Raw genomic sequence first — 27,572 nt, 5'->3', positions numbered from 1 at the left:
TAAAGTGTTTGCCGTCGGGTTTTCGTTTGGCTGGTTGTGTGTACACAGTGTATACAAGTTGAGTTGTACAGAAGCCCAAGAAAGAGCAAGAGACAAAGGGTGGTGGGGAGATGGGAGCACAGGGATTAGAGAGAGGGAGGAGGGGACAAGAGACGGATAAAAAATAGAACCACATCCAGATGACAATGGGATGGGGCGGGGGGGGGCAGACACAGACAAATCGCAGTAGAAAAGGAGTGGGAGGGGCAAAGAGAGGGGACCCTTCTCCCCCCTCCACCTCCCCAGCCCCCCGCCCTAGGTATGTACAATAAATAAGATTAAAAATAATTAACAAGATGTGTTTTCCCCCTCCCACCCGACACCAAATGCCCTGGGGAGGGAATGGCCTTTAGCAAAGATCTTGGCCTGTGAGGGGGGGATTGGGGGGAAGGGGTCCCCTAACTCTCCGAAGCCGCCCCGCCCCCCTCAACCATACATAGACTTTTCCTATACATTATGTACAAGGTGGAGGGGGCTGGGGCTATGCCATGGAGGGGGGATTGGGGCAAGGTGGGAGAGGGAAACCGTTACTAAATAGACATTTATACATATATATAAATAATTTCTCTGTACACCGGACAGTGGGAGGAATGGGAGGGAGTGGAGAGGGCTTGGGAGATGGGAGGAGTCGAACTTTGAACCCTGTCCTGTGGGGGCAGCATGGACACACCCTGACCAATGGCCCCCCCACCCCATCCCAGCGATGGGGCCCAGGGGTTAGCTCCTGAGGGCACAGTTCTGTCCCAGTTCTCAGTTTATGGAGGAGGTGGCCCCCCCAAGCCATGGTGGGGTCACCCGCAGCGGCTGTGGGCCTGTGCTTGGGCCAGCAGGTCGCTGAAGGAGTCAAAGAGCTGTTCTAGCCATGGCTGGTTCCGCATGCACTGCTGGACCACCTCCTCTTGGCCCAGGTCCTCAGCGCCGCCCTCGATGGCCAGGGTCTGCAGGGGGGTTAAACATGGAGCTGGGGTGGGAGGAGGCTGGGGGCCTAGGGATCAGTGTCCCAGGGAGAGGGGGTCTGGGAGCTGGACTTCCGGGTCCAGGAGGGGGAGCCTGCGATGGCTTGAATCCCAGGGTGACCCATGCGGGGCGTGGGTGGGCTCACCTGGTCCCGGCAGCGCAGGAAGGTGTGGTACTTATAGTGGTGGAGTGAGTGGTACAGCGTGTAGTATCCCGACTTGTCCAGCTCAACCTTGAACTCCTGGGCAGGTGGAGCGGAGAAGCCTCAGCCTCCCCGGCTCAGCGCCGGGCGGCCCCGCCCCCTCGCCCCGCCCCGGCCCCGCCCCTCCCGGGCTCCGCCGCACCTGGGCTCTGACCACGCTCCTCTTGAGCTTGCTGAGCGTCTTGCGGTTGTAGGGTTCCCCGGCCGGCCGCAGACGCACGGCCCCCTCCTCAGGGGAACCCTCCCCACTCTGCTCCACTTGCAGCTGGGGGAACGTGTGCAGGGCGTCCTGCGGGAATCCGAGGGGTCAGGGGGACCTCCCTGGACCCGCACACCCCAGACCCACCCCCCAGTTCTCAGATCCCAAGCGATCAGATGCCTCAGTTTCCCCCAGGAAACTGCAGATCAGGAAAGACACTTGGGAGTCTCGGTTTCCTCAAAGGCCAGCGGAAGCCTAGGCCTGTCTGGTAACCCTTATAATGTGCTTTGTGGCCCCGCCCAGGATTCTCCGAGACACCTAACATCCTGCCCAGGATTCTAGAGCCACCATCACATCCTACAAAAATTCTAAGAGTCAGTCTGAAATCCAGAATCCCTGGAGCCAGGCTAATGTCCATCCCAGAATTACAATACCAGACTCATATTCCACCCCATAATGCTCAGACCTAACCTAATGTTCTACAGTGGAATTCTTTTTTTGGGGGGGGGGCGGCGCACGACGCGGCTTGTGGGATCCTAGTTCGCCGACCAGGGATCGAACCCGCGCCCTTGGCATTGAAAGTGCCGAGTCCTAACCACTGGACCACCAGGTAATTCCCATTACAGTGTAATTCCTAACTCCAGCGTAATATCCTACCCCCCTTCTCAGAGCCAGATGAACAATCAATCCCAAGATTCTCAGAGGCACCCTAACATCCCACGAAGAGTTCCAGAACCAGATTAACGTTTCATCCCATTTTCATAGTCAGACTAACATCCCAGCAAGAATTTTCGGAGCTGGCCTAAAATCCATTCCAGAATTCTGAGCCATCGTAACATTTTACCCCCTGGTTCTCGGCACCACATTAACATCCCCATCAGAATTCTCAAAACCAAATCAATGTTCTCTCCCAGAGTTCTCGGAGCCACCGTGATATCCCATCCAAGAAGGGAAATTACATAGATGACTTCGGATTTGAGCCTGAGATTCGAAGAGCCTGAATTACGTCGACAGAGAAGCCATCAGAATCCACTCAATGGGGACTTCCCTGGTGGTGCAGTAGTTAAGAATCCACCTGCCAATGCAGGGGACACGGGTTTGAGCCCTGGTCTGGGAAGATCCCACATGCCGCAGAGCAACTAAGCCCGTGCGCCACAACTACTGAGCCTGTGCTCTAGAGCCCGCGAGCCACAACTACCGAGCCTGCGCACCGCAACTACTGAAGCCCGTGCACCTAGAGCCCGTGCTCTGCAACAAGAGAAGCCACTGCAGTGAGAAGCCCGCGCACCACAACGAAGAGTAGCCCCCGCTCGCAGCAACCAGAGAAAGCCCGCGTGCAGCAACGAAGACCCAACACAGCCAAAAATAAATAAATAAAATAAATAAATTTATTTAAAAAATAAAAACTCTATTCTAAAAGAAAAAAAAAAAATCCACTCAACGCTCTGCCCCCGAGCGAGCCCTGGGTCCAGGCCCCAGTCCACCTTTTGTCCCCAAACTTGTACTCCACAACCACGCTCTGCTGGGCCTGCCTAGCAGCCCATCCCAGACCTTGACAATGACCCCACCGAGCCATCCCAGCTCGCCTCCATCTGTGCTTACAGGACTGCTGGGAACCCAGAGACTCCCTCCAGACAGCCCAGCCTCCACTACTCTCCTGGCCAAGCGCGACCCTTCCAACGATCTCCCCTCCAGGGCCTGATGCTCTGGGACCAGCGCAGTGGCTGACATGCACATGTCTCCTCTGTGCCTGAGCTCTGGGCCCCAGACGCCGCAGGCCAAGCCCCCCCAAGCACCTGCAGGGCTGGGCTCAGCGACAGCCGCTTTAGGACTTTCTTCTTGTGCTCATTCAGGAGGCCATCGATCTTCCGCATGGGCGGGAGGTACAGCTCGTCTGAAAGGCGAGACAGGGTGTCAGAAGAGACGCAGCCCCACGATGTATGGGAGGCAAAGGAGGGGTAGGGGGCTCTGGGCCCCCAGACCTCTGCTCACCATGTGTGTCCTCCAGGGCCTGGATCATATCCGGGTCGAGTGCTGTGCTCACCAGCATCTCCACATAGCTCCGGTACATCTCCCGCATCGCCCGGGTCTTCAGCAGACGTCCAGGTACTGCCCGCTCTGGGGGAAAAAAGGAAGACATGGCCCATCATTCCAACTTTCTCCAAGGCCGCCTGTGTGGCAGACAGTATTCTAAGCCCCAGGGACCAGAAGAGAAATCCCTACCCTCAGTGAGGTCCACGTCCACTGGGGAAGACTCTCCAACACCAGGACAATATACTCTAACGGTGAATCACAGGTACCGTAATGAGCTCAGCCTGGTAAGTCAGGGAAGGCTATTAAAGGTCACACATATACTGAGCCTTGAGTGATAGGAAAGAGTATTCCAGGCCGGTGACCACTGTGTTTGACTAGTTCAGTGTAGCTTCAGTAAAGTCTAAGAAGCAGCAGAGTTGGTTTCCAAACCAGTGAATCAAGTCCGAGAGATGAGTTGGTTTCTAAACCAGTGAATCAGGTCTGAGAGATCAGGTCACGAAAGGCAAGACTGAGGAAGGAGATGGGAGCTGAGACTGCACAAGTCAGGGCAGGCCAGACCCTGTGGGGCCTCTGAGATGAGGTAGAAAGGGGAGGGCCTTTTTTAGGGAGGGGTACTAGGGAGCCATGGGAGAGCTAAGAGCAGGGACGGACGAAGGTAAGTGGAGAGAGACCACTTCGAGGCCAGGGGATGGATCGGAGGGATGAGACCAGAGGCCAGGGCTGGAGGATCAGGATACAGAGATTGAGGGGCAGGAGGGCCAGCCTCTGAGCTAGGGCTGTGGGAAGGAGCAGAGGGGATGGGGACAGTCAGGGCCGGAGGGGTAGGGCTGGGGGCTTCCTTGCAGCAGAGGTGAGGGAGGGTCTGGCCTGGTGACTTGGTTGCCAGTGGGGCTGTGTCTGAGATAGAGAAGCTAGGACCAGCTCGGTGGGGTCTGGAAGGAGGGGTTTGCTGGGGGGTAGGCCTGGAAGGTGGCAGGGAGAAGAAATGAGTCCAAGGCTCACGGAAGTTGTGGGAGCTTGCCAAGTGAGAGATATGGAACGCCAAGCAATGAGGCCAAGGACGGGACTTTTTTTTTTTTTTTGGTCCGTGCCATGTGGCTTGGGGGATCTTAGTACCCTGACCAGGGATCAAACCCAGGCCCTGGCAGTGAAAGCGCTGAGTTCTAACTACTGGACCACCAGGGAATTCTCCAAGGACGGGAATGGAGGAACAGCCACCAGAAACTCAAGAAGGAGCATCAGGGAGAAAAGAGAAGCAGGAGGGCCACGTGTGGGAAGACCCCAAAACATCCTTTAGGAAAAGGCACGAGACATGTCTACTTGGTTTACCCACATGGACGGTCCTTGTTGACAGCTGTTTCAAGAGGCCAGAGTGACCATTTAGCCGTGGGAGTCAGACCCCATCAAGCCTCTGCCTGAACGCTCCTAAGGCTCCTGTCTCACTCATGATAAAATCCTGCCAGTGGGGCCACAAAGCCCCAGGACCCTTGTCTCTCCAAGATGTGCTCCTGTTCCTTCTCTGCCCTCACTTCTTCCAGCCGCTGGCTTCTTTCCTGATCCTCAGACACATCCAGTCCGTAATGTTGTCTCTCCCAAAGTCACACCACCCCAACCCTGTTGCATTCGGATCTCTGCTCCAATGTCACTTCCAGAAGCCTCTCCAACTCCCCCTTCCCCCCAAAATATCACCCAGGATCCCGCCTGGATCCTCTTTACCGGATTTATTTTTCTCTGCTGCCTTTAATCCGACCCAGCCCTACACTGACGATTTTTTGTATTGTTTTGTGTTCTATTACGTAACATATTTATCTGATCGACTCCCCCGCTGAGACTGTAAGCTCCCACGAGGATACATGTTTTTGTCTTTTCTGTTTACTGCTGGAACCCTCAGTTCATGGCACATAGTATGTGCTCAATTAACACCTGCAGAAAGGGGCTGAGGAAGCCAGATGAGAGTGGACTAAAGGAAGGGGGAGAGGGAACATCACTGCAGCCTCTTTCTAGAACTTTCACTGTGCACCTAAGAAAGGAGAGACATCAGGTTCTAGCACATGGAGGATCACCAGTCTTGGACCAGCAGGAGGGCTGGTTCTGAGACCTCCTGGTCTGGGCAGAACCTTCAGGGCATCCAGACATTGAGTCAGGCTCATCCTACCCAGGAGGGGCTCCTGGTCAAATGGGATGAAAAGAGAGAGACCCAGGACCAAAGAAAGATACTGACCCTTGGCGGGGGAATTGCTTCCCTAAGAGTGCAGAGTTTAGTTTCTCCCATTTCATAGGCCCAGAAAATTCTGGGCTGTCCACATATGTTCATAGTAGCATCAGCCAAAAAAGTGGCGACAACCCAAATGTCCATCAAGCTAGTCCATGGATAAACAAAATGTGGCATATCCAAGCAATGGAATAGTATTCAGCCATAAAAAGGAATGAAGTACTGCAAACAACTATGTATAATAATAAGTAAAGCTACAAGAATATATTGTACGGCACAGGAAACATAACTAATATTTTATAGGAACTTTAAATGGAGTATACTCTATAAATATATTGAATCACTATGTTGTACACCTGAAACTAACATAATATTGTAAATCAACTATACTTCAATTAGAAAAAAAAAAGAATGAAGTACTGATACACACATGGATGAACCTCAAAAACATTATGCTAACAAAGATGCCAGTCCCAAAGGACTGCACACGGTACGTACACTATCCCTTACGTTAAATGTCCAGAATAGTCAAATCTATAGAAATAGTAAATTACTGGTTGCTTAGGGATGAGGGTGGGGAGAAAGGGGAGTGATGGCCAAAAGAAGCAGGGTTTCCTTTTGGGGTGATGAAAATGTTCTAAACTTGACTGCCAGGTAGATGCACAACTTTGACTATACTAAAAGCCAGAGAATTATGGGTTTTATTTTATTATTATTTTTTTATATATGGGTTTTTTTTTTTTTTTGGTGTTACGTGGGCCTCTCACTGTTGTGGCCTCTCTCGTTGCGGAGCACAGGCTCCGGACGCGCAGGCCCAGCGGCCATAGCTCACGGGCCCAGCCGCTCCGCGGCATGTGGGATCCTCCCGGACCGGGGCACGAACCCGCGTTCCCTGCATTGGCAGGCGGACTCTCAACCACTGCGCCACCAGGGAAGCCCTATATATGGGTTTTAATTAGGTGAGCTACATGGTATGTGAATTAGAGCTATAAACTTGTTTAAGAAAAAGAACCTGCAAATCTGGGCCTTTTGTAAAGCTCCTCCCTTGCCAGCATCTTCCCCTGGCTCAGCTTTAACTGCTTCCACCTGGCCAGATTGAGACCACTGCCCAGTTAAAAGACTACATTTCCCAGGCTCCCTTGCAGTTAGCTGTGGCCAGGTGACTAGTCCTGGCCAATGGGATAAGAGAAGATAGGATGTGGTCCATTCCCAGATCTGGCACTTAACCAGAACTTCCCAACTTCATCAGGGCTTTGATGAAAAGATAATTCCAACTCTCTCATTTGACTAGCCTTTGTTACAACAGTTATCCCTGCACTACACCTGAAAGAGTATGTGACCTTGAGCAAGTCATGTCACCTCCCAGGGCCTCAGATTTCTCATCTTTAAAATGAGGATAGGGACTTCCCTGGTGGCGCAGTGGTTAAGAATCCACCTACCAATGCAGGGGACAGGGGTTCAATCCCTGGTCCGGGAAGATCCCACATGCCGCGGAGCAACTAAGCCCGTGCGCCAAAAAAAAAAAAAAAAAAAAAAAGAGGATAAAAAATAAACAAATAAAATAAAAAAAACAAAAAAACCCCCAAAATATAATAAAAAATAAAATGAGGATAATTTTACAGCATCTACCTCACAGGGTTTATGTAAAGATAAAATAAGCCAATGTGTAACATGCTTAAAATGATGCCTGGTACTTAGTAAGCACTCAATAAAAGTCAGCTGTTATATTTATTTTACATATGTGTACATATATTTTTGTTGTTGTTATTGTCATCATAAACTAGACATCATTCTAAGCAATGGAGCTCCCACCTGGTGCCCACTACAGGCTAGTACCCTCCTATGTGCTTTTCTGTGAATACCCATTTTTACTTTATTATTAACCCATTTTACAGGTGAGGTCACTGAGGTGCAAAGAGGTGTTGCCCCTTTCCTGGAGTCACCCAGGGAGTGACAGGGAACATCAGTATGTCTGGGTCCCCACGATAGATGCTGGTCCCCAATCCTCCTCAGCCCTCAGAAACTGCCTATTCTGAGACAGAACAGTGCAGTGTTGAAGAACAGAGCCCAGTGCTCCACCGGCTGCATTCCAACTCAGGTGGGAAGTCACATCCCAGCTGTGCTGCACTCTCTTGGTGTCTTAGTCTCCTCACCTGTATTTGAGGGTAATATTGGTATCTACTTCCTAGGACCACAGTGAAAAACTCAAACAAGTTAACATCTATGAAGAACTTACAAGACAGCCTGTCACGTGGTTAGGTGCCATATAGCTGTTAGCTACTGCTATTATTTTTAACTTACTTATTACTACTGTGACTGTTTGCTGATGCTACCTGGAGCCCTCTGGATAGCCCCCACCCATGCCTCCTTCTGAAAGCCACAGAGTCGGCTCTCTACCACCAGCCCTACGGCTGCTGATGGCCTTACCGTCCTCACTGGGCGCCCCGGGGGATGACTCTGAGTCCGAGGAGCTGCCTGGTGGGCCCCCACCCACCGAGGCGTTGCCTGCCGCCTCCTTCAGCCACTTCTTCCTCTTCTTGGGGGGCGGCTCAGCCTTCACCTTGGTGGGCCGGGACTTGGGCAGCCGGGAGGTGGCGGGCTGTCCCGTGGTGAGGCTCCGATCTGGCCGAATCTGCCGGCCGCCCGTGCCCCGCTCACCCCGCAGCGGCCGTTCCCCACGCGTTGCCCTCTCTTTCTCTTTCTCCTTCTCCATGGGCCGAGGCAGGGATGGCTTCTCAGGGGCAGGGGGCTCAGGCACAGCCGTCTCGGGCGTCTGCTCTGGGGGCTTCTCGGATGTCGTCTTGTCAGGGGTCTCGGGCTTAGGAGGTGGTGCCAGGGCCTTGGGGGGAGGTGCGGAGCTGCCCCCGGCAGATGCCGGGCCCTTGGCCTGCCCAGAGCGTCTGGAAGGGGACATAGATGGGACTGCAGTCAGCACCCCCTGAAACCCAAATTCTCCTCCTTGGGGTACCCCTGCCCCCACCGCCTAGCCCACAGCTCTAAGCACAGAATTTTGCTGAGCTGGTCTCTGTCCCCCTCTCTCTGGGGGCCCCACTCTCTGGGTCTCTGCACCCCCTCCCCGACTCTGTTTCTAAGCATTGTGTACTTCAAAATGGTTAATTTTATGTTACGTAAATTTCCTTGTATGATTCACCCCATGCCTGTTGGCCCTGCCCACCACCTGACCCCCGGCCCCCATGGTACCTGACAGGCACTGGGGGCCGGTGCCAGGGTTTCCGAGCACAGACCCTCACGTAATCCTTCTTGTTGACGTTTTCCAGAAACTTGACGTAAAGGCGCTGGTACCGGTTTTTCGCGTCCCCAAAATACCCCAAATACTACAGAGGAAAAGAAGCACATGAGAAACTCCTTCCTCCGCCCCAGCTAGGCAGCCCAACACCCAAGACTCCCACCCCTGCCCTGGCCCACCATGGCAGCCACCCAGAGCCTGCAGGGAGGTGGAGACCCCCCTCTGGACACATCTTGGACCCAAGGTGAATCAGAATCGTGTGAGGGGGACAACGTCTTCCACACACCCCACCCGGGGCCCCTCAAGCCCTCGCTCCCCTCTGCAGGCTCACATTACTGGTGGCACAAAACTGCCGCTGCCCGTCCTTGATCTCCGGAGTGAATTTCTGCAGCAGTGCCTTCTGGACTCGCCAGATGGGTGGAGGCTCGCGCCCCGTCTGCAACGCCAGCTGAGGAGGGGCACGGTAAGGCCCGCAGAGTCAACCCCCATTCCTGCCCTTCCCAACCCCCATTCCTGGCCCTCTGTCCTCCCTGTACACCCCCTTCGAGAAAAGGCATCATCATTAACAAGCATCAGCAAACTTCCAGCTGACAGATATCTTCTGGCTGTCTGAGGTTCTTAGATTTGGGGATTCAAAGCTTCCTCAACTTACCACGGGGTTCCGTCCCAATAAACCCATCGTAAGTTGAACATATCCTAAAGCAAAAATGCATTGACTACCCCTAAAGACATCATAGCTTAGCCCAGCCTACCTTACACGTGCTCAGAACACTTACATGAGCCTGCAGTTGGGCAAAGTCATCTAAAACAAAGCCTATCTTAAAATAAAGTATGGAGGATCTCATGTAATTTATTGAATACTGTACTGAAAGTAAAAAACAGAATGGTTGTCTGGGGACAGGAGGGTTGTAAGTGTTATCAGTTGTTTACCCTTGCGATTAACTGCGTGGCTGACCGGGAGCTGGTGGCTTGCTGCTCGCTGCCAGTGCCCAGCATCACAAGAGAGTATCGTAGCGCATATCACTAGCCCAGGAAAAGAACAAAACTCAAAATTCAAATGCGTATCGCTTTTGCACCATCATAAAGTTTAAAAATCCTAAACTGAACCATCAGGGAACCGTCTATACTCTCAATCAGGCTGTTCACGCTGTTGGTCTTTTTTTTTTTTTTTTTAATTTTACTGAAGTATAGTTGATTTACAATGTTGTGTTAATTTCTGCTGTATAGCAAAATGACTCAGTTATACATATATATATTCTTTTTCATATTCTTTTCCAGTATTGTTTATCACAGGATATTGACTATAGTTTACTGTGCTATATAGTATAGTATAGTATAGTATGGTATAGTATGTATAGTATAGTATACAGTATAGACCTTGTGGTTTATCCATCCTATATATACTAATTTGCATCTGCTAATCCCAAACTCCCAATCCTTCCCTCCCCACCGGCTCCTCGCCCTTGGCAACCACAAGTCTGTTCTCTATGTCTGTGAGTCTGTTTCTGTTTCGTGGATATGTTCATTTGTGTCGTATTTTAGATTCCTGATATAAGTGATATCATATGGCATTTATCTTTCTCTTTCTGACTTACTTCATTTAGTATGATCATCTCTAGGTCCATGCTGCTGCAAATAGGCCATTCACTCTGGGCTACAAGGTTTTAGTTATTATAGCTATACAGTGTGATGGTACAAGCCATCCTCATGACTCAAAGAAATGACAAAATCTGAGCACTCATCCACCCACCATCTTCTAGATACAGTGTTGGGCCCCACAGTGTGGCGGTGAACGAGATCAACAAAGCCTTTCTTGGGGTCTTCATTACAGAGGTAATAAGACAGACAAGCAAATAAACAGAACAGGGTGAGGCTGTGGCTTGTGCTAAGAATAAACAGGTGATGGGTTACCTGAGACCATTTATTTCATCAGCCTGTCCACAGCAGGGCAGGACAGGGACACAAAGGCTCCCCGATCTCCACTCCCCTCAGCACACTCAGACCCCCATCCCCACCCCAAGGCTTGTGTACCCCAGCTGGACACCAGGAACCAAAGGATGTCAGACCCAGCATCTGATCTCAGGGAGTAAGGGGACTAGCAGGGGACCAGACATGGGCACAAAAAAATAAGAGCACAAGTAATAAATGTGCTAACAGCAGGTGCCCCCAGAAGCCTAGAAGAAGAACTCTGGACTCAATCTGAATCCAAGAATGCTTCCTCGAAGAAGTGATACCTAAATGAGTCCTGGAGGGACTGTATCTTCCGTGAGGGGGTTGGGTGATGACCAGGGGCTGCCAGGTAAAGTGTGTGACAGCTGTGGCTCTAGAAAAAAGCAACTGACAGGCACAGATAAGTAAATAATAAGAACACACTGGGAAACATGCACTGAGCTTTGTGATAACCCAGAGGTGAATGAGGGACAAGCCCTTGCATTTAAAGAATCCATAGTTGGGACTTCCCTGGTGGTCCAGTGGTTAAGAATCCGCCTTCCAGTGCAGGGGATGCAGGTTCGATCCCTGGTAGAGGAATTAAGATCCCACGTGCCGCGGGGCAACTAAGCTACCGCGTGCCCCAACTACTGAGCCCGCACGCCACAACTAGAGAGGAGCCTGCGCGCTGTAACGAAAGATGCTGCATGCCGCAACTAAGACCCGATGCAGCCAAAAGTAAATAAATAAATATTTTTTTAAATCAATAAGTAAAATAAAGAATCCATAGTCAAGTGATAAACAGTATTCAGGTAACTCCAACTAACTGATCATGGCTGCCCTGAGCACTAGGCTCAGCAGGAGCAAGCTCTGGGATCAATTAGTGATGTCTGCCACTGGCAGCAGCGGCAGTACTGGAGCCTGAGTGACAAGTACTGGCTATCTGTTCTTGGGTTTTGGTCAAATGCTTTTATATCCACAATTTTTCATATCCTGAGATCAGCCAGGGGAACAGAAAGGAGTTAGAATAACCTGATGAAAAGGAGGTCCAGAAAAAGGTTCTTGGCTGAACTTTCACTGGACAAGAGTGAGGCAGGATGAGACAGGGATATGGGCATGTCAATCCCAAGTGCCTTCCTCCAGGGTACCATGGTTCTCAATCCTCCCTCCTGGCTCCTCAGGGAACCAGGTCAGAGGCCCAAGGATTGAAAAGTCCGTTTCAAATCCTTTTCAAGGACTGAAAAGCTCATTTACATCCTGCCCTGCTCCAAAACCTTCCAGGGCCCCCAATGAAGATTCCACAGCCTGGCATAGAGACTTTGTCTCAGTCTCCTTTCCTTTCTCCTACCCCTGCCCAGCAGGTCATCCAGACCCTCAAAGCTCAGCAGACAAGCCCCAGACTTTCTGACCTCCAGGTTTCTGCACATGCAGGGCCCCCCCCCACTAGGGGTATCTTTTTCCCTCTCATTGTGGATATAATGTTCCCTGCTCCAGTTCTCAGAAGTTTCTGAAAAATCCATCAGAGCACCCCCTCCCCCAGCCAGGGGAGGGCACCCCCTCCTCTGTCTCTTCCCACTGACGATCTTCCTCCTCTAAGGATCCAGCTGTTTCTCTAGCTGGACGTGGGGCCCTTGACTCACCACATCCCAATTGGGCTTGGCTTCTTTCCCCAAACCACTCTTCCCCCCAGGATCCCCACTATCCCCCAGTCATCAGGCCCTGGCATCATCATCCTTGCCTGCTCCCCAACCAGGGTCACTTAGTCCCAAAGCCACGTCTTTCCTGCCTCTCCTCATGTCAGTCATGTCACTGACCACACGCACTTCCACTTGGTGGGAAGTTGCCCCACCCATAACACCCATTAAGTGGAAGCCACAGCTGATTGGAGGAAACCTGACAAGGGGTGGCCAATCAACAGGCATAACACAAACCCCATCCAGACCCAAAATGCTGTGCTGGGCCAATCAGATTCTCTTCTGGGAATCTGAACTGTGACAAGCTGAGACAAGGGCAGTAAGTAGCAGGATGTGAGTAAGTAAGCTAGAAGCACCCAGCCTGGCGTTAAGGAGAAGGCTGCAGGATCAGACACAGGGGAGTCAGTGTAACAGAACTAAGGCAAGGGACAGACTGTCATCAGGACTGCACACTTCCCCAGCCACCTCCCTGCTGGCCAGGGCCCTCGAAGCAGCCAGACAACCCAGAGCAGATTCTCAAGCAGGCATCCACTGATCTCACCACAGGATGATCTAGACCCTGCCCACCTTCCAGCCTCGGTGCTCACTGTCCAGTCACTCAACCCCTTGCACCTCTCCCTACCCATCACATAAACATGCCTCACCACAAGGCTTTTGCACAGACTGTTCTCTCTGCGTGACCCGCTCTCCCCATACTTTTCTCCATCCAACAAACTTATATGCTCAGAATTTACATCCTGATAAACCTTCAACATCTCCAAGGACTGGGAGTTAATATTATCACTCCCATTTTACAGGTGGGGAGGCTGAAGCAGAGAGGGGGCTAACCCTACACTGTCCAATTCAGCAGCCCCTCCCCATATGTGCCTCCTGAGCATTTAAAATGCAGCTCATTTGCATCAACATGTTCTATGAGTGTAAAATACACACTGGATTTCAAAGACTTGGTAAGCAAGAGAGGATATAAAACATCCCATTAACTTTTTCTATATTGACCACATGTTAAAATGACATTTTAGACACGCTGAGTTAAAGAAAATACATCCCTACAACTAACCTCACTCATCTTTTAACTTTTCAAAAGTGTGGATGCAAGAATGTTTAAAATGCTGTACATGGCTAAAACGACATTTCTATCGGGCTGCCATTGTTCTAGAACAAACTATGACCCGTGGCCCATTTTTATAGAACTATGAGCTAAGAATGGTTTCTACATTTCTAAAGGAGTGTGAAAAAGAAAAACAAAACAAAAAACAAAAACCCAAGAATACATGATAGAGACCGTACGTAGCTTGCAAAGCCTAAAATATTTACCACCTGGCCCTTTACAAAAAAAAAAAAGTTGGCCAAACTCTGCACTAGAGATCTGCCCGAGATCACTGAATAATAGAAACAATGTTCATAGAGCACTTTCGGCGTGCCACCCACAGAGTGCTGGACAAGCCGTAAAGCCTGAGTGCTCACATTGTACGAAGGGGGTACTAACAGCATCAGCCCCCATTTTACAGATGAGGAAACTGAGGCTCAGGAAGGGTCAACACTAGTCCAGCTCGGAAGTGGCAGAGATTCAAGCCAATCAGATTAACGCCAAAGCTGGGCCCTTAATAACCATGCTGCCAGCCTGCCCTGACTCCTGACACACGAATGAGTCCTCATCTGCCTGAGTGGCTCAATCCTGGGGCTGTGAGTCCCCCATCAGAACACATACTCGTGTTGTATTTTAAGCATCTGAGTCCTTGCCTGGCCCCCTCCCCTGCCCCATGCCAGCTGGGAGGTGGTATCAGATGGCCCTGGCTCTAATCCCGGCTTGGCACCCACCAGCCAAATGATTCCCTCTCCCTGAAAGTGAACTTCCTCATCTGTAAACTGGGGGCCGTCAGGGTCCCCACCCCAGAGCCCTGTTCATTTGGCCCAGTGCTGGGCGCCCAGCAGCACTATCAATGTTTGGTGGAATATACACAGAGTGTGGCTGACTCTGGTGCTGAGAGCGTGGGCTCCCAGGGCCAGTAGAACTGGGTGTGGGTCCCAAGCTGTGAAAGCCTGGAAAGCCCACTTTAATCCTCTGAGCCTCAGTTTCCTTCTCGGTAAAAAGGGGATAGTAATCCCTATAAAGAAAGGAGATTACAAAGATAAAACTTACAGGTGGTGGCGAAGGTTTGCACAACAAAGTGAATATACTTAATGCCACTGAACTGTACACTTAAAAATAGTTAAAATGATAAACTTCGTGACATGTATCGGTTACCACGATTAAACTAAATTCTGAATGTGATGTGCCCCAAATCCTATCCCCTGAGAGCTGGTAGCCGTCCCTGTCACTGCTGTTCGTTTGACACCTCCCTTGCCTGTCCCAGACCGATGGCCAAAGAGCCTCAGAAATCTTGAAGTTAAAATGAAATAACGTACACAGCGCACTAGCAGAGTGAGGACAACTAGGAGGGAGAAGGGAGGACTGGCCGGGGAGGGATACTGGGACTCAAGGCATTGGGATTGTTCTGGTAGCTGGCTGAGGAGCGTAGGAGTAAGCCTTCACTCTACCATTCTGCTTTGACAACTTACATATCTCTTGTGAATGTTCTCTTCTATCATGAGAAGATGACAAAGTAACAATGAAAAGATACAGTCTGGGATCGGTGAGCTGGGGCGGACAGGGTAGAATGTGGCAGGGTGAAAAGCAAGCAGAACCAACCAGGACGTGATAATGGTGGAAGCTGAGGGATGGATACACACAGCCCCGTTACTGTATTTGCTCTACTTTTCCCAGGTGGTCCAGTGGTTAAGACTCCGTGCTCCCAATGTAGGGGGCCCAGGTTCGATCCCTGGTCAGGGCACTAGATACCACATGCCGCAACTAAGAGCCCACATGCCACAACTAAAAAAAAGATCCCGCATGCCACAACGAAGATCCTGCGTGCCACAACTAAGACCTGGCGCAGCCAAATAATAAATAAATAAATAAATATTTTTAAAAAAAATAGATTGAAAATAACATAGGAAAAAGCACACTAAGTTCTTCTTCCAAGACACACTTAATAATGAAGTATAATAGGGAATTTCCTGGCGGTCCAGTGGTTAGGACTTGGCACTCTCACTGCCATGGTCCTGGGTTCAATCCCTGGTTGGAGAACTAAGATCTCACGAGCTGCGAGCTACGGCCAAAATAAAAGTATAATAATATGCACTATCCTTATAATGAATTCACCCCACAATTTCCTCATCTGTAACTTAGAAGAAACAACACCCAAGATGAAATTAAACACGTTAGAGCTTCCCTGGTGGCGCAGTGGTTAAGAATCTGCCTGCCAATGCAGGGGACACGGGTTCGAGCCCTGGTCCAGGAAGATCCCACATGCCGCAGAGCAACTAAGCCCGTGCGCCACAACTGTTGAGCCTGTGTTCTAGAGCCTGTGCTCCGCAACAAGAGAAGCCACCGCGATGAGAAGCCCGCGCACCGCAACGAAGAGCAGCCCCCGCTCGCCACAACTAAAGAAAGCCCGCGCGCAGCAACAAAGACCCAACGCAGCCAAAAATAAATAAAATAAAATAAATTTTAAAATGGTCCACATCAAAAAAGAAAAAAAAAATCCTTAAAGAAAGAAATTAAACGTGTTAACATACATCCAAGGCCAAACATGGTTCCTGCCCCCTAGTTGCTACCCAGTCAGTGACAGTAACTAACATGAAGAATGGCCTTAGCCCTTGGCGTCACCATCAAGGTGATAATGGCTTGCTGACCTACCCAGCACTCGCTCTACCTCATGCCCTGTGAGAAACACTACACAGGCGTCTGATGTCACCTACCCTTGTCAAGCACTTATATTAATCGTCTGATCCAACTACCTGTCCAATGAACAAAATACAGCAAAGGTCAGTACACTTTTTCCGTCACAGGACAGACAAGAAATAGTTTTGGCTTTGTGGATCAGCTAAGCTCTGTTGCAAGTACCCCGCTCTGCTAGTGAATGGGGAAAGCAGCCATAGCTGATCTATAAATGAGTGAGTGGGGCTATGTACCAATAAAACTTTATTTATAAGAACAAGCGGGGGGCTGGATTGGGGGGGGCATAGTGTGCCCACCCCTGTATAGAATAACTGGAAGTAGTGCATGTGCTGGTGTACATAAAGTGTTTATTTCGGCCACACCGCATGGCATGAAGGATCTTAGTTCCCTGACCAGGGATCAAACCCGTGTCCCCTGCAGTGGAAGCGCGGATTCTTAACCACTGGCCCGCTAGGGAAGTCCCAACATAAAGTGTTTAAGAGGTGGCCTGACACACAAGCATTCCCAAACCACTGGCTACTACATCTGCATGTCGTATGTGTGCCTTTTCATAGGTATGTCACGTCAATACCTCAGCTTTCCACCTACAAGGCACAAGCTGCCTTTAAAGCATCCCTTGGCCCTCCTCATCGGCTTTGTCCCTTAGTATAACCCTGGCACCCACAGCAAAAATACCTGCAATTAAATGCTAACAATGGGTTTACCTTGTTTATCGGTGACACACACACACACTCAAATAACATCTCAGAAGCGTGCAAGTCCTCTGCAGGGGTCCAGCTGGCCTCCTCTATCAGCCCCATGACTGTCAACTCAGGAGGACGGGATGGGCTGCCTCAGCCATCACTGTACCTGCAGCCCCCAGCACCGGGCCTGTCATCCAACAGGCGCTCGATAAACGCTCCAGTGACCAAAGCACTGGGCCCAGTTGTCCGACACGACAGGAGACTCACCTTGAGGGAAGGGATGTCCTCGGCGCGGATGACAAACTCGTCGCGCTCCCGGAAGATGCCCTCCCCGCCGCTCTCGCCAGCCTCCTCGTCCGTTTCCCCGCACACGGCCGCGGTCTCCTGCTTCTTGGCCAGGTGCAGGGGCCGGGCGTCCGGCGGCTCGGGGTCGTCGGGGGACGGGGCGGCAGGCTCCTCCGGAGGGGGGGCAGGGGCGGCGGTGGGCAGGGGCGGCGGGGCGGGCGGCGAGGGCAGGGCCGGTGGGACTGGCACGGGCGGTGGGGGCGGCGAGCTGGGCGTGGGGGCCACCAGAGCGGGTGGCGAGGGCAGGGCCGGCGGCGGGGGCGGTGGCTGGGGCGTCGGGGCGGGGGGCGGCGAGGGCGGGGGCTTCTCCTCCAGCAGCGGGGGCTCTGGGGGCGAGACGGGCATCAGGGCTGGAGCCCCGCTCAACCGTGCCCCCCCAGACCTGTTTATCTGCTACCAGTGAAAGGCCTCCCAGCCTATTCTGGGGGGGATCTCAACACAGCCCTCTTCCCGCCCTGCACCCCAACATCCCTCCTGACCAAACTGAGCTCTTCACCTAGCATCCATCTCTGCCCCCAATCCCCCTCCATCTCCACTTTTTATTCCTCTTCTGCTACTTCCTCTTCCTGCAAAGCTCCTGTCTGACCCCTCCCTGACCTTCAATACCCACCCCTGTCCCCAGACACCTACCAGAAGCCCAGGACCCTTTAACTTCTCTCTCCAAGGTCCTAATAAACTTTCCTACCCAGACATGCCGCTCGGGTCCTCCCCATCTTTCCCCAGCCTCCAAAGACCCCCTTTCTGTCTTAGTGCAGTTCTGCATCCCAGCACCATTGCTCAGTGTCCCCACCAACAACGACCAGGAGGCCTCTCTGGTCCCATCAACAAGCCCCTCTGCCCCCCAGTCTAGTGCCTACAAAGCTCCTGGCCCTGCCCTACCTCCTGGTCCCCAAATACCACTCACCATCCCAGCACCTCTTCTCCTGTCCCTGAATATCCTTCCCTGTGCCAACAGCCCCACTTGCCCCTTATTGCCACTCAACTCCCCAGTCGCCACTGTGCCACACCTGACTCCCTCCCTGAGACCCCTTCCCAGCCCCGGTGGCTACTCTGAGCCCCTGAAACTGTCTCCCAACCATAATGTCCATTTTGGTCCTGAAATGTCTGTTGCTTTGGAGCCCCAGTCTGACGCTTACCTCCCATTCCTCAACATTCCTCCCAATTCCCCAACCACTCCTTCTGTGCTGCTACTTCCTCTTTTCCTGCTCAGAGGTCGCAAATGCTTCCACCCAAGCCCTCCCCTTTCCTTTCCTCAGCCTGCTCTCCACTCTCGGGACCGGCAATACCCTCTCCTTCCTGCTATGCTAACTCCCCGTGAGATTCTGTAACATTCCTCTTCTAACGCCTTGAGATCTTCTGACTCCCCACCAGACTGCTTTCGCTCCATCCCTGGGTCCTTCCAAGCTATGAGCCTTCCCGACCCTTCCAAGGCTCCCTCTCCCCGCCACGCTCTCTCCCGTTATGGCAGCTCCAGGCACTCTGCTTAGCACCCTCCAGTGTTTCTCATCTCTTCGCTGAGGCTTCCCTTCGGCCTCTCACTGTCTCACTCCCCATTGCCCATCTTTCTACCACCTTCCAGAAGACTTCATTCCTTAAGACTCCTGTGAGCTCCCAAGCCTCCTCATTAACTGCTCCAAATGCCTTCCTCCAAACGCCACCTTTCTTTCCCCAATGCCTCTGTTCCCCCCCAGCAAAGCCCCTCAAATTTTGTCCAACACCCCTCTCAGGCAGAACACCATCCAGACCTGACTGTACCCCCAACCTGTCCCGATGGCCCTCCACGAGATGACTAGTCGTTGTTGATATGTTTCTTTTTAAACAACCCTCCCAAGTCTCCCTCTGCCCCCCAGACCCTTTTCTGTCCTTTATTACACATCCCTAACTCCTAGAGCCCTTCTCAGGTCCCATGTCCCCCATCAGTTTGAAAAGCTCTCTCCATCCCTGTCACCCACCTGTCCCCATCACTTATAGCCTGCCCTGTCCCCCAGTGTTCTCCACTGCCCACCTTCGGGCCCCTGCCAGTCCACTCAGCACCTGTGGGTGGATTAGAAAAAGACGCCCCTTTCTCAAAAGGCTTGCCCTCAAGTAGGAGATTACCGTCAATAAACAGGCAAATCTCTGTCAATCATCTGCACTGTGAACAGTGCCTGATCTACACAACCAGACCTGGTGACCTGAATGTCGGGAAACCCCTGCCCCGCCCCCAGACCACCTTCCCAGAGCTCACCAGGCGTGCCACTGCTGCTGGCACTGGGGAGCCCCGGGAGAGGGGGTGGCCCGGGCACTGCAGCCTCAGTAGCCAAGGGGGGCCCGTCCGCGGTGGAGGTGTCCTTAGGCCCGGCCAGTGGCGGGTCATCGAGGGCGGAGATGGCCGAGGAGATGCTCTCCTGCAGGTCCCGGTTCTTGGCCACAGAGTCTTCCTCGTCCGACGAGAAGGAGGGCAGGGTCTCGAGGTTCCGTTTCAGCTCCTCGTCCAGCCGCTTGCAGGGCGAAGGGCAGCCGAGCCCCAGCCCCTCGCTCTCGGCGGCTTCCAGCGCACCCCCCAGCCCGAAGGCGCCGGCGGGCGGGGGCTGTGGCACGGCAGGCGCGGCAGGGGGCTGGGGAGGCAGGCCCCGGGCCGGCACGGAGGGCGGCACGCTCTTTGGGGGGCTGAGCGGGGGTGTCAGGCCAGCCTGGTAGAGCGGTGGATGGCGCTTGCCTGACTTGAGAAAGTCCAGGAACGAGGCCATGAAGCCGGACTTCATCTCAGGCTGCTTCTCCTCCACCTCCTTGATCTTGGCCTCGATCTTCTCCCGAGTGAGGCTGGAGTCCAGGCTGTTGTGCTCAGCTCCTGACACAGCATCGCCCGATGACGCTCCCAGACCCTCGCCGGCCTTGGGCACAGACAGCTTGATCTAGATATGGGGGCAGTGGGGAGTCAGGGCCCGTGAGCCCAGGGCCCCAAGCCCCCTCCGCCCTCAGACCCAGGGGTCTGGGGCCCAAGCCCTCTCCCCAGTTAAGACCCTAAAGTTCAAATTCCCAGAGTGTCAGCCTGTAGTATCGTAGAATTCATGCCTGCGGACCCCTCTGCTCAGATTCCAGAATGACAGGACTGGGGTCCCTCCCTCATTACTCACGGACCCTCCTCCCACAAGACCCAGGAATCTAGGACCCCTGATCAATAGTCCTGCAGGATCTAGAACCTAAGAATACAAGCGCTAACCCCCCGCCTCCCTCTAGACGCAAGTTTCAATTCTCAGACCTCTGCAACAGTGGAACCCTGAAATTCCAGCCCTCGGATTCATTTCCTCGTGGGTGTTAGGAAAATAAACCACATCCCCTACCACGCCCAAGAACCTCAAATGTGGTCCCAACCCTCAGGCATCGGGGTTTCACTCCCCCTCACCTTCAGTGGTTTCAGGGGCTCCAGCCGAGGGCCCCCGGCCTCCTCGGCCTTCCTGCCACGGCCCCGGCCCCGGCCCCGGGGTTTCTTGGCCCCATCAGTAGGTGTGGAGGCCAAGGCTGGCCCAGCGGTGGTGGGGACCTCCAGTGGGCGAATCCGGGGTCTCCCCCGGGGCCGGGGCGGCCCATCACGCTTGGCCTTGGTGGGCTTGCGGCCACGGCGCCGGGGGCCATCGGGGCCAGGGTTGGGTGGACAGAAGTCAATGTCGCCCAGCGGTGAGAGAGCCGGACGGGAGCGGCAGCTGGACACCAGGTCAGGCAGGCGCCGGGGGTTGAGGCGGATGTCGGCAGGCACATCGGCCTTGTCCTCGTCGGCCTCGAACTCGTACTCCTGGGCGTACAGCTTCTTGGGCGTCTGGAAAGGCGGGTCACGGCGCCGCAGCAGGTGGAAGGAGGACGTCTTAAGCAGCTTCTTTGGCTTGGTGGAGCAGAAAATGGGCGAGGTCAGGCCTCCCTTGGGCTCCGAGGCAGGGGGTGGCGGTGGAGGTGGGGGAGGCGGTGGAGGGGGGGCCGCCTGGTGGGGCCCACTCTGGATCAGGCCCAGAGGCTCGGCGTTGACGGTGGAGGGCAGCTCAGGCGGCTTGCTGGGGTCCAGGCCCAGGCCCGGAGTCTCGGGACCGGCTCCAGACGCCCGACTAGGGCAGTAGGGCCCATAGGGATCATAGGCAGGGGGGCCCGGAGGCGGCCCAGGCCCCGCCTTGGGATCGCCCTCGTCCTCGGGCGGCCCAGCCTTTCCATAGTCATCTGCGGGGCCACCGCCAAACATCTCCTCCATGGTGGGGAAGAAGCTGCGCTCCTCGTCTTGCAGCAGGGAGTCAGGGAAGCAGATGGAGGTGAGTGGCACAAAGCGGGGGGCCTTGGTGCCTTGTGGGCTAGGGCTGCGGTAGGCCCCCGAGGGATCCTTGCCCTCGGTGTTAGGTGGGCCCACGCCAGTGTCACCAGGCCCAGGTGGCAGCGGCTCCAGGGCCCCGAGCAATTCTTGCATGGTGCCGGGTGGCTCCAGGCTCTCCTCGGGTCGCAGGCGGGGGCTGGGGGCACCCGGCTCCAGGCCATGGCCGCGGAGGTGGGCCTCGAGCTGGAGGGGCATGGGTGGTGGAGGTGGGGGGGGCGGGGGGGGAGGCTGGGGTGCCCCATCACGGGCGGCCGGCTCAAGGAGATGGACGCCAACTTTGGGAGCACTGGAAGAGGGGCTGGGAGCATGGCTGAGGACCGAGGGGAGCAGCTGGGGGGGAGGGGGAGGCAGCACCAGTGGGAGGTCAGGGCCCCCGGCCTCTAGGAGGAGGCCGTGGGGGGCAGGCTGGGCAGACTGGGCCGTGGGAGTTGGGGGTGGAGGGCTCTTTTGGAGGAAGGCCCCCAGCTCCTTGGCACCTGCCCCATAGTGGACAACTGAGGTGGCCAGCCCCTCGGGGGTCTCGCCACCCCGTTCTGGCCCTTTCTTCTTCTCCTTCAGCCTCCCCAGGCCCAGCTCCAGGGCTGCCGTGGCACCCTCGTCAAGGCTGGCGCTGGTTCGGATGACGCTCTGCAGGTGGTACCTCTGTGGGTCTTCCTTGGCCAGCTCGTAGGGTGTGCCCGGGGGACCCCCAGCCCCGCCACTCCCAAGTCCCTTGGAGGCATCCGCCGCCCCATCTTCGCCCACCAGGCCATCTGCCCCTGAGGTCCTCGGGGGGCTGGGCGCCTGCAGGAGGTGCTGGATGAGGAATTCTTCATCCTCGGTGCGCTCAGCGGGAGGCCCGCCGGGGCCCGCCAGCAGCTCTGAGCCGTCCCCCTTGCCCTTGTAGCCACCTGCTCCAGCGGCATAGCTGCCGGCTCCTGGGGGTGCCAGGAATGGGGCTGAGGCCAGGACAGAGCTCAGGTATTTGCCAGGAGCTCCTGGAGAGCCGACTCCAGGCGGGCGGCCGGGGGCCGGAGGCGACTGCAGCGGACGGATGATGTGAGAAGGGCTGGCCTCTCCACCGCCCCCCAGGGAGCTGGGCCCCCAACCACCTCCATGGCCCGAGAGTGCTGGGGAATGGCCAGTACTGTAGCTGAGTGAGGGGCTGGCTGTGGGCAGCCCCTGGGAGTGGGCAGCTGGCCCTGGGTACGGCTCACCCTGCACCCCATATAGCTGCCCCTGCAGCTGGTCTGGGGAATAGCTCTGACATGTGGCTAGGCCAGGAGGCGGGGGACCACTAGGGGGCTGCTGGGGCCCACCTGAGTAGCTAGGGCCTTTGCTCAAGTCCTGCGCTTGACCCCCTCCAAACCCTTGCCCATAGGCCTGGGGTCCTAGAAGCCCTTGGGGCTGACCAGGGGAATAGGCCTGGCCTCCCGCCCCCCCAGCTCCAGAGGCCTTGCCAGTGGCGTAGGCTGCTGCTGGCCCACCCAGGCTCTGGCATTTGGGTGTGGCAGTCGAACGGGGTGGTGGGGGCCTGTTGGCACCGCCCGCAGCTGCCCCGTAACCACCTTTGCCCGTCTTGTAACCAGGCGACTGAATGATGGGGCGGTAACCTCCACCGCCACCCGCCGCCCCACCTCCTCCAGCTGCCTCAGGGCCCGCAGCCCGGCCCGATGCCCCAGCCGTGGCTCCACTGGGCCCAGCCTTGCTAGGCTCGCCAGCGCCCGGGGAGGGCTCCCCACCGCCCAGAGGGCTGCAGGCCAAGTTGGCCCGGTGGCCCATGGAGGCGTAGCTGCCTCCGCAGCTCAGGTAGTGCTGGAGGGCATGGGCTGGTGGTGGTGGGGGCTGGGCACTGGCTGGCCGCTGGTAGTGCTTGATGACGGTGTCCTGGCGGGGCAGGGCCCGCTCGGGTGGTGGCGGGCCGGGGGCAGCACCCGAGAAGTTGTAGAGCTGGGGAGAGGATTGCTCGGCGGCAGCGGCAGCAGCAGCGGAAGAGGAAGCCAGCAGGTTGAACTGAGTTGGGAGGTGGCGGGGAGGTGGGGGTGGATCTGGGGGGCCCGGGCGGTAAGGAGGGGTTTGGGCTGGGCCGAGACCAGCGGGCCCCAGGACACCACCCCCCGCCAGGCGCTCAAAGCCTAGCGAGGAGGGCACCGTGGGTGCCTGCGAGGGCTTCAGGTGCAGCACGTCATGAGGGGACAAGAGCCCATTAGCTGGGGGACTAAATGGGGGGTCCTGAAGGCTGAGGGAAGAGGGTACTGGGAAGGGGCGGCTGCCAAAGGAAGCCGGGTGCTGATAGGCCGACAGGGCAGAGGAGGATGGAAAGGTGCTGGAACCCGGCAGGGCGCCTGAGATGAAGAGCTCCGTGGGGCCTGGCGTGTGCATGGCTGGGGATGAGGGAGGAGACCACAGGTCAGAGCTGACCACAAGCCAGCCCCACCCTGGCCCTCCTGGACTGGCAACGGCCTTACCTGTTTGCCAGGAAGGACTGCGGAATTGGGAGAGGAGAGAAGAGGCAGAGGGACCAGGCTGGGGGCCCCGGGACTCCAGGGCCGAGATGAGGTTCATGACGGAGGCGTCGGGCCCTGCTGAGCCTGCGTGATGGAGGCCGGTGTCGAAGAGTCCAGAGAGGCCTGGTGAGGGTCGGGGGGGTAGAGTCAGCTAGGTGAGGGATAGGGCAAGGTGGAAAAGGAAAAGGAACAGACCAAAGGCAAGTGGGGCCAAGAAAAGGGGTTGGAGAAGAGGGGCGGATTCAAAGAGGAGAAAGGAGGCAGAGACAAGTTAAGGAAACAATAAGCAGGATGCAATCATCAGGGCAGGGAGCCCAGGAGGGGTAAGCAGACAAAGGAGTAGAAAAATCCATACGGGAAAAAAATGGGAGCAAAACACAGAGCGTCGTTATGGTCCAAGGGAGGCCAAAGGATTAGGCAATTCTAGCAAGGAAGGGGAAGGGATGGGATAACTGGAGCCACTGAGAAGAACCAGAGAACAAGTCAAAAGGGGTTGAGTCAAAGTGAGAGAATCCAGATTTTTTAAAAAAAGGAAGAGAGACAGGAATAAAGGGAAGGAGCCAACCAAGAGGGTCAAGGGTCAAACTGGACAACAGCCTTGTTGCTGATCCATCTAGGAAGGAGAGCGGCAGGATCAAAGGAAGGGAACCAATACGAGGCACTAGAGGCAGGGCCACAGGAAAAGAATAAGGCAGTGGGCAAATCTAAGGAAGAAAGGGGAGGTCCAAAGAATCGGAGCCAATCAGGAAGAAAGGGAACCAGGAAGAAAGAATTCGGAGAACCAAGAGGATGAGCAGACCCAGAGGGAACGGATTGGGGTGGGCTGGAGAGGCGGAAAAGCCTGGAAGAGAAGGTGGGATTTGGGGGCTGAGACGACGGGACCAATTGGAACAAAAGAGGCGGGGCCAGAAACAGGGGCAGACGAATCCGGCGTGAAATTAAGCAGCCTCACAACAACCAATCACAGGAGAAGTAGCAAGAGGCGGGCCAGAACGGAGAGCACAGCCAATTAGGAAGGTTGTAACTTTCAGCAGCCAATCATCTGCTTCGGAGGGAGGGCCAGGCGGGGCGGGACAGGGGCCGTACCTGCCGGGTGGTGGTTGGTGGCATAGCTTTGCAGTGGGTGGGGGGCCGCGTAGGCCTGGCGGTGTAAGATGTCCGTCTCGGGGTGCGAGGTCCTGGAGCTGCCATAGACCAAGCTGGGAGGAAGAAGGAGATGTTAGGGTATCCTCCGAAGCTACCCTCGGAGAAGGGAACTCAGCAAATCCCCTGGGGAGTTGGGGAGAATCTTCCAGCTGACTGGGGGTTACCCTAAGGAACCTTGGGCCCTAAAGGCAAGAAGACAAGGGAATCGGAGTGCCCAACTAAAGAGCCATAGAAATGGTCCCCACTCGAGCCCCAGTAAATAGAGCCCAGATAGCCTCACATTTACAAACACAGACATGCACAGGGAGGACACAGAGGGGGTGAAGAGCCAGAGAAAGTGCCTTAAGTTGAAAACGTGGACCTGCTTCCACAGCCCCCACCCCGCAGGTGACCCAAGGCCCTGGGGCCAATCCCTGAGGGATGCCCCCTCTTCTTCAGACACATGGGAACACAGAGGCCCTGAACCTCACGGGATGGTGCAAGCCGAGTCAGGAGCAGGAGGCAGATTGTTCCCCAAAGGGCAGGGATGGGAGGTGGGCAGAGGATAGGACTCCTGCAAAGTACCAGGCACAAGTGTGAACATGAACACCGTCCATCCCCCCGGGTTGAGGTTCAAATGCATGGGGGCATGCAAAGCCGGGTATGTGTGCAAACCAGTATCCAACTCACTTGTGTGGAAAGCTACAGAGCGAGGAGTCCCACATGGAGAATACTAACACACGTGGGGTCATTCCCAGCCAAGCTGGGAAACCCAGGTGTATAGGGGGAGGGGGATTCGGGGGCAGGTGAAGAGTGAGGGTGTGACACAAACAGCAGGAAAGGGGCAGATTCGCAGGTGAAAAGGCTGCCAGCTACATACGCACTGGGCCCACGCTCACACACACAACCACACACCCGGGAAATAGCCTAATCTTCCTATGCAACGGCCCCAATCCATGGCCCAGACTCAAGAGGTCAAACACTCCACTTCTCGCCATCAACTAGGATTCTGTCTTTGAGGGTGGGGGAGCTCAAGGGGGCGTGTCTCAGATGCCAGGACCCCCACCTTACACAGAACCCCAGCTTAGGAAGGGGGCGGGGCCCCGTGCCCACTCAGCGCGCGGAATTTCTGGGGGGGCCCCCCGAGTAGCGCGGCCTCGCGCAGTCCCGGAACAATAGGACCTGAGGGGGGGCCGCGCCCCCCAGGTCTGCGTTCTCATTCTCTTTTCCTTCCCACCTTTGCAAGAGCAGAACCTAGGGCGCGAGGGGGAGGGGTCAGCAAACCGGGAATCCAAGGATGGGGGGAAATCCAGGCCTTGCTTCGCCAGTCCCTCCCACCTTCCCAAGGCCTTTCCGTCTGAAATTGTTTTGCACCCCCATTTTTCCGCGGCATCTCTCCCTTTGCATGCCGGAGCTGGCTTTGGCGGAGTTTGCAATTTGCAAACTGGGGCGGCGGCGTTGTTGCAAACCGAGGAAGGCCGCTCCCTTGAAAGCCGGAGGGGAGTTTGCGATGCACGCGTAGCCGGGCGGGCCCGGCCGGGCTGGGCCCCCACCTCTTGGCCCCTTCCTCCAGGCCACCCCCGGCTCCTTACCTAGCTTTCGCTGACCTCTCGTAACTCCATCCCGCCCCGGCGCCGAGCGGGTCCCCGAAGCCGGCGCTGGGGTAGTTCCTGTCCATGAATTGGCCGCGGTGGAAATTGGGGGGAGGGGGAGGGAGGGAGGGAGGGAGGGGGGCGCGCGCGCGCTCTCCTCCGCCGCCGCTCCCTCCGCTGTTGCTTTTTTTTTCCTTCCCTCTCTCCCTCTCTCTCTCTCTCTTTTTCTTTGCAGCCGCCGAAGGCCCAGGAAGGCCCCGGGCGGGGGAGGGAGGGGACAGGGGCGGAGGGGCGGAGGGGCGGAGGGGCGGAGGGGCGGGCAAGGGAGGGGGTGCAGCCGACGAGCCAACGAGGGGGGAAGGGGGGTTCCCCCTGGAGGGAAAGAGGGGGGAGGAGGGACCCCGCTGTCTCCGCCTTTGCCCCGGCGCTTGCAGGAGAGAAGGGGGGCGCGCGCTCCGGAGGGGGCGTCCCGGGCGGCCCCGGGGTGGGTGCGGGCGCTGGGTGCTCGCTCTATCGCCGCCGCCGCCGCCGCCTCCTCCTCCTCTGCGCTCACGGTGCAGCCATCTTTGCACAAGGCGGCTGGGGGAGGGGGGAGGGGAAGGGGGGCGGGCGGCGGGGTGTCTGGCTGCGCTCCGCTTCCTCCCACAATCCCGTGCAAATGAAAAAAAAAAAGAGAGAGAGAGAGAGAGGGGCAGACACAGAGCGTTAGCAGGG

At 55.5% G+C, this 27,572-nt stretch overlaps 1 protein-coding gene across 2 annotated transcripts; it reads right to left on the bottom strand.

The window, feature by feature from the left end:
- On the bottom strand, positions 1-27,434 carry PRR12 (proline rich 12). Of its 2 annotated transcripts, none has more exons than XM_082606198.1 (14): positions 26,859-27,434; positions 25,228-25,340; positions 24,103-24,264; positions 20,708-24,018; positions 19,550-20,216; positions 17,245-17,648; positions 9,222-9,338; positions 8,845-8,978; positions 8,071-8,543; positions 3,390-3,515; positions 3,194-3,291; positions 1,341-1,487; positions 1,142-1,237; positions 1-977 (listed from the first exon to the last, which is right to left on the bottom strand). In XM_082606198.1, exons 1-14 carry the CDS (start codon positions 26,942-26,944, stop codon positions 831-833), a joined length of 6,081 nt encoding a protein of 2,026 aa, XP_082462324.1. In that variant the 5' UTR covers positions 26,945-27,434; the 3' UTR covers positions 1-830. The 2 variants fall into 2 exon arrangements, with proteins under 2 accessions (XP_082462324.1, XP_082462325.1); XM_082606199.1 differs by having other exon boundaries at positions 19,550-20,195.
- Positions 27,435-27,572: the final 138 nt, after the last annotated feature.

This window comes from Mesoplodon mirus (assembly GCF_964341445.2).
Source record: "Mesoplodon mirus genome assembly, chromosome: 19".
Taxonomy (NCBI): domain Eukaryota; kingdom Metazoa; phylum Chordata; class Mammalia; order Artiodactyla; family Ziphiidae; genus Mesoplodon; species Mesoplodon mirus.
The sequence above is the reverse complement of the archived record's forward strand: the minus strand, read 5'-3'. Positions and strand labels throughout refer to the sequence as shown.

Excerpts from the sequence above, each read along its gene's own strand:
- PRR12 (XM_082606198.1), bottom strand. The coding sequence starts at position 26,944 with ATGGACAGGAACTACCCCAGCGCCGGCTTCGGGGACCCGCTCGGCGCC. Across the intron at positions 24,265-25,227 it reads CACCAACCACCACCCGGCAG|GCCTCTCTGGACTCTTCGAC; the intron begins GTACGGCCCCTG and ends GACCCTCACCAG. Across the intron at positions 8,979-9,221 it reads AGTTTTGTGCCACCAGTAAT|TATTTGGGGTATTTTGGGGA; the intron begins GTGAGCCTGCAG and ends TTTCCTCTGTAG.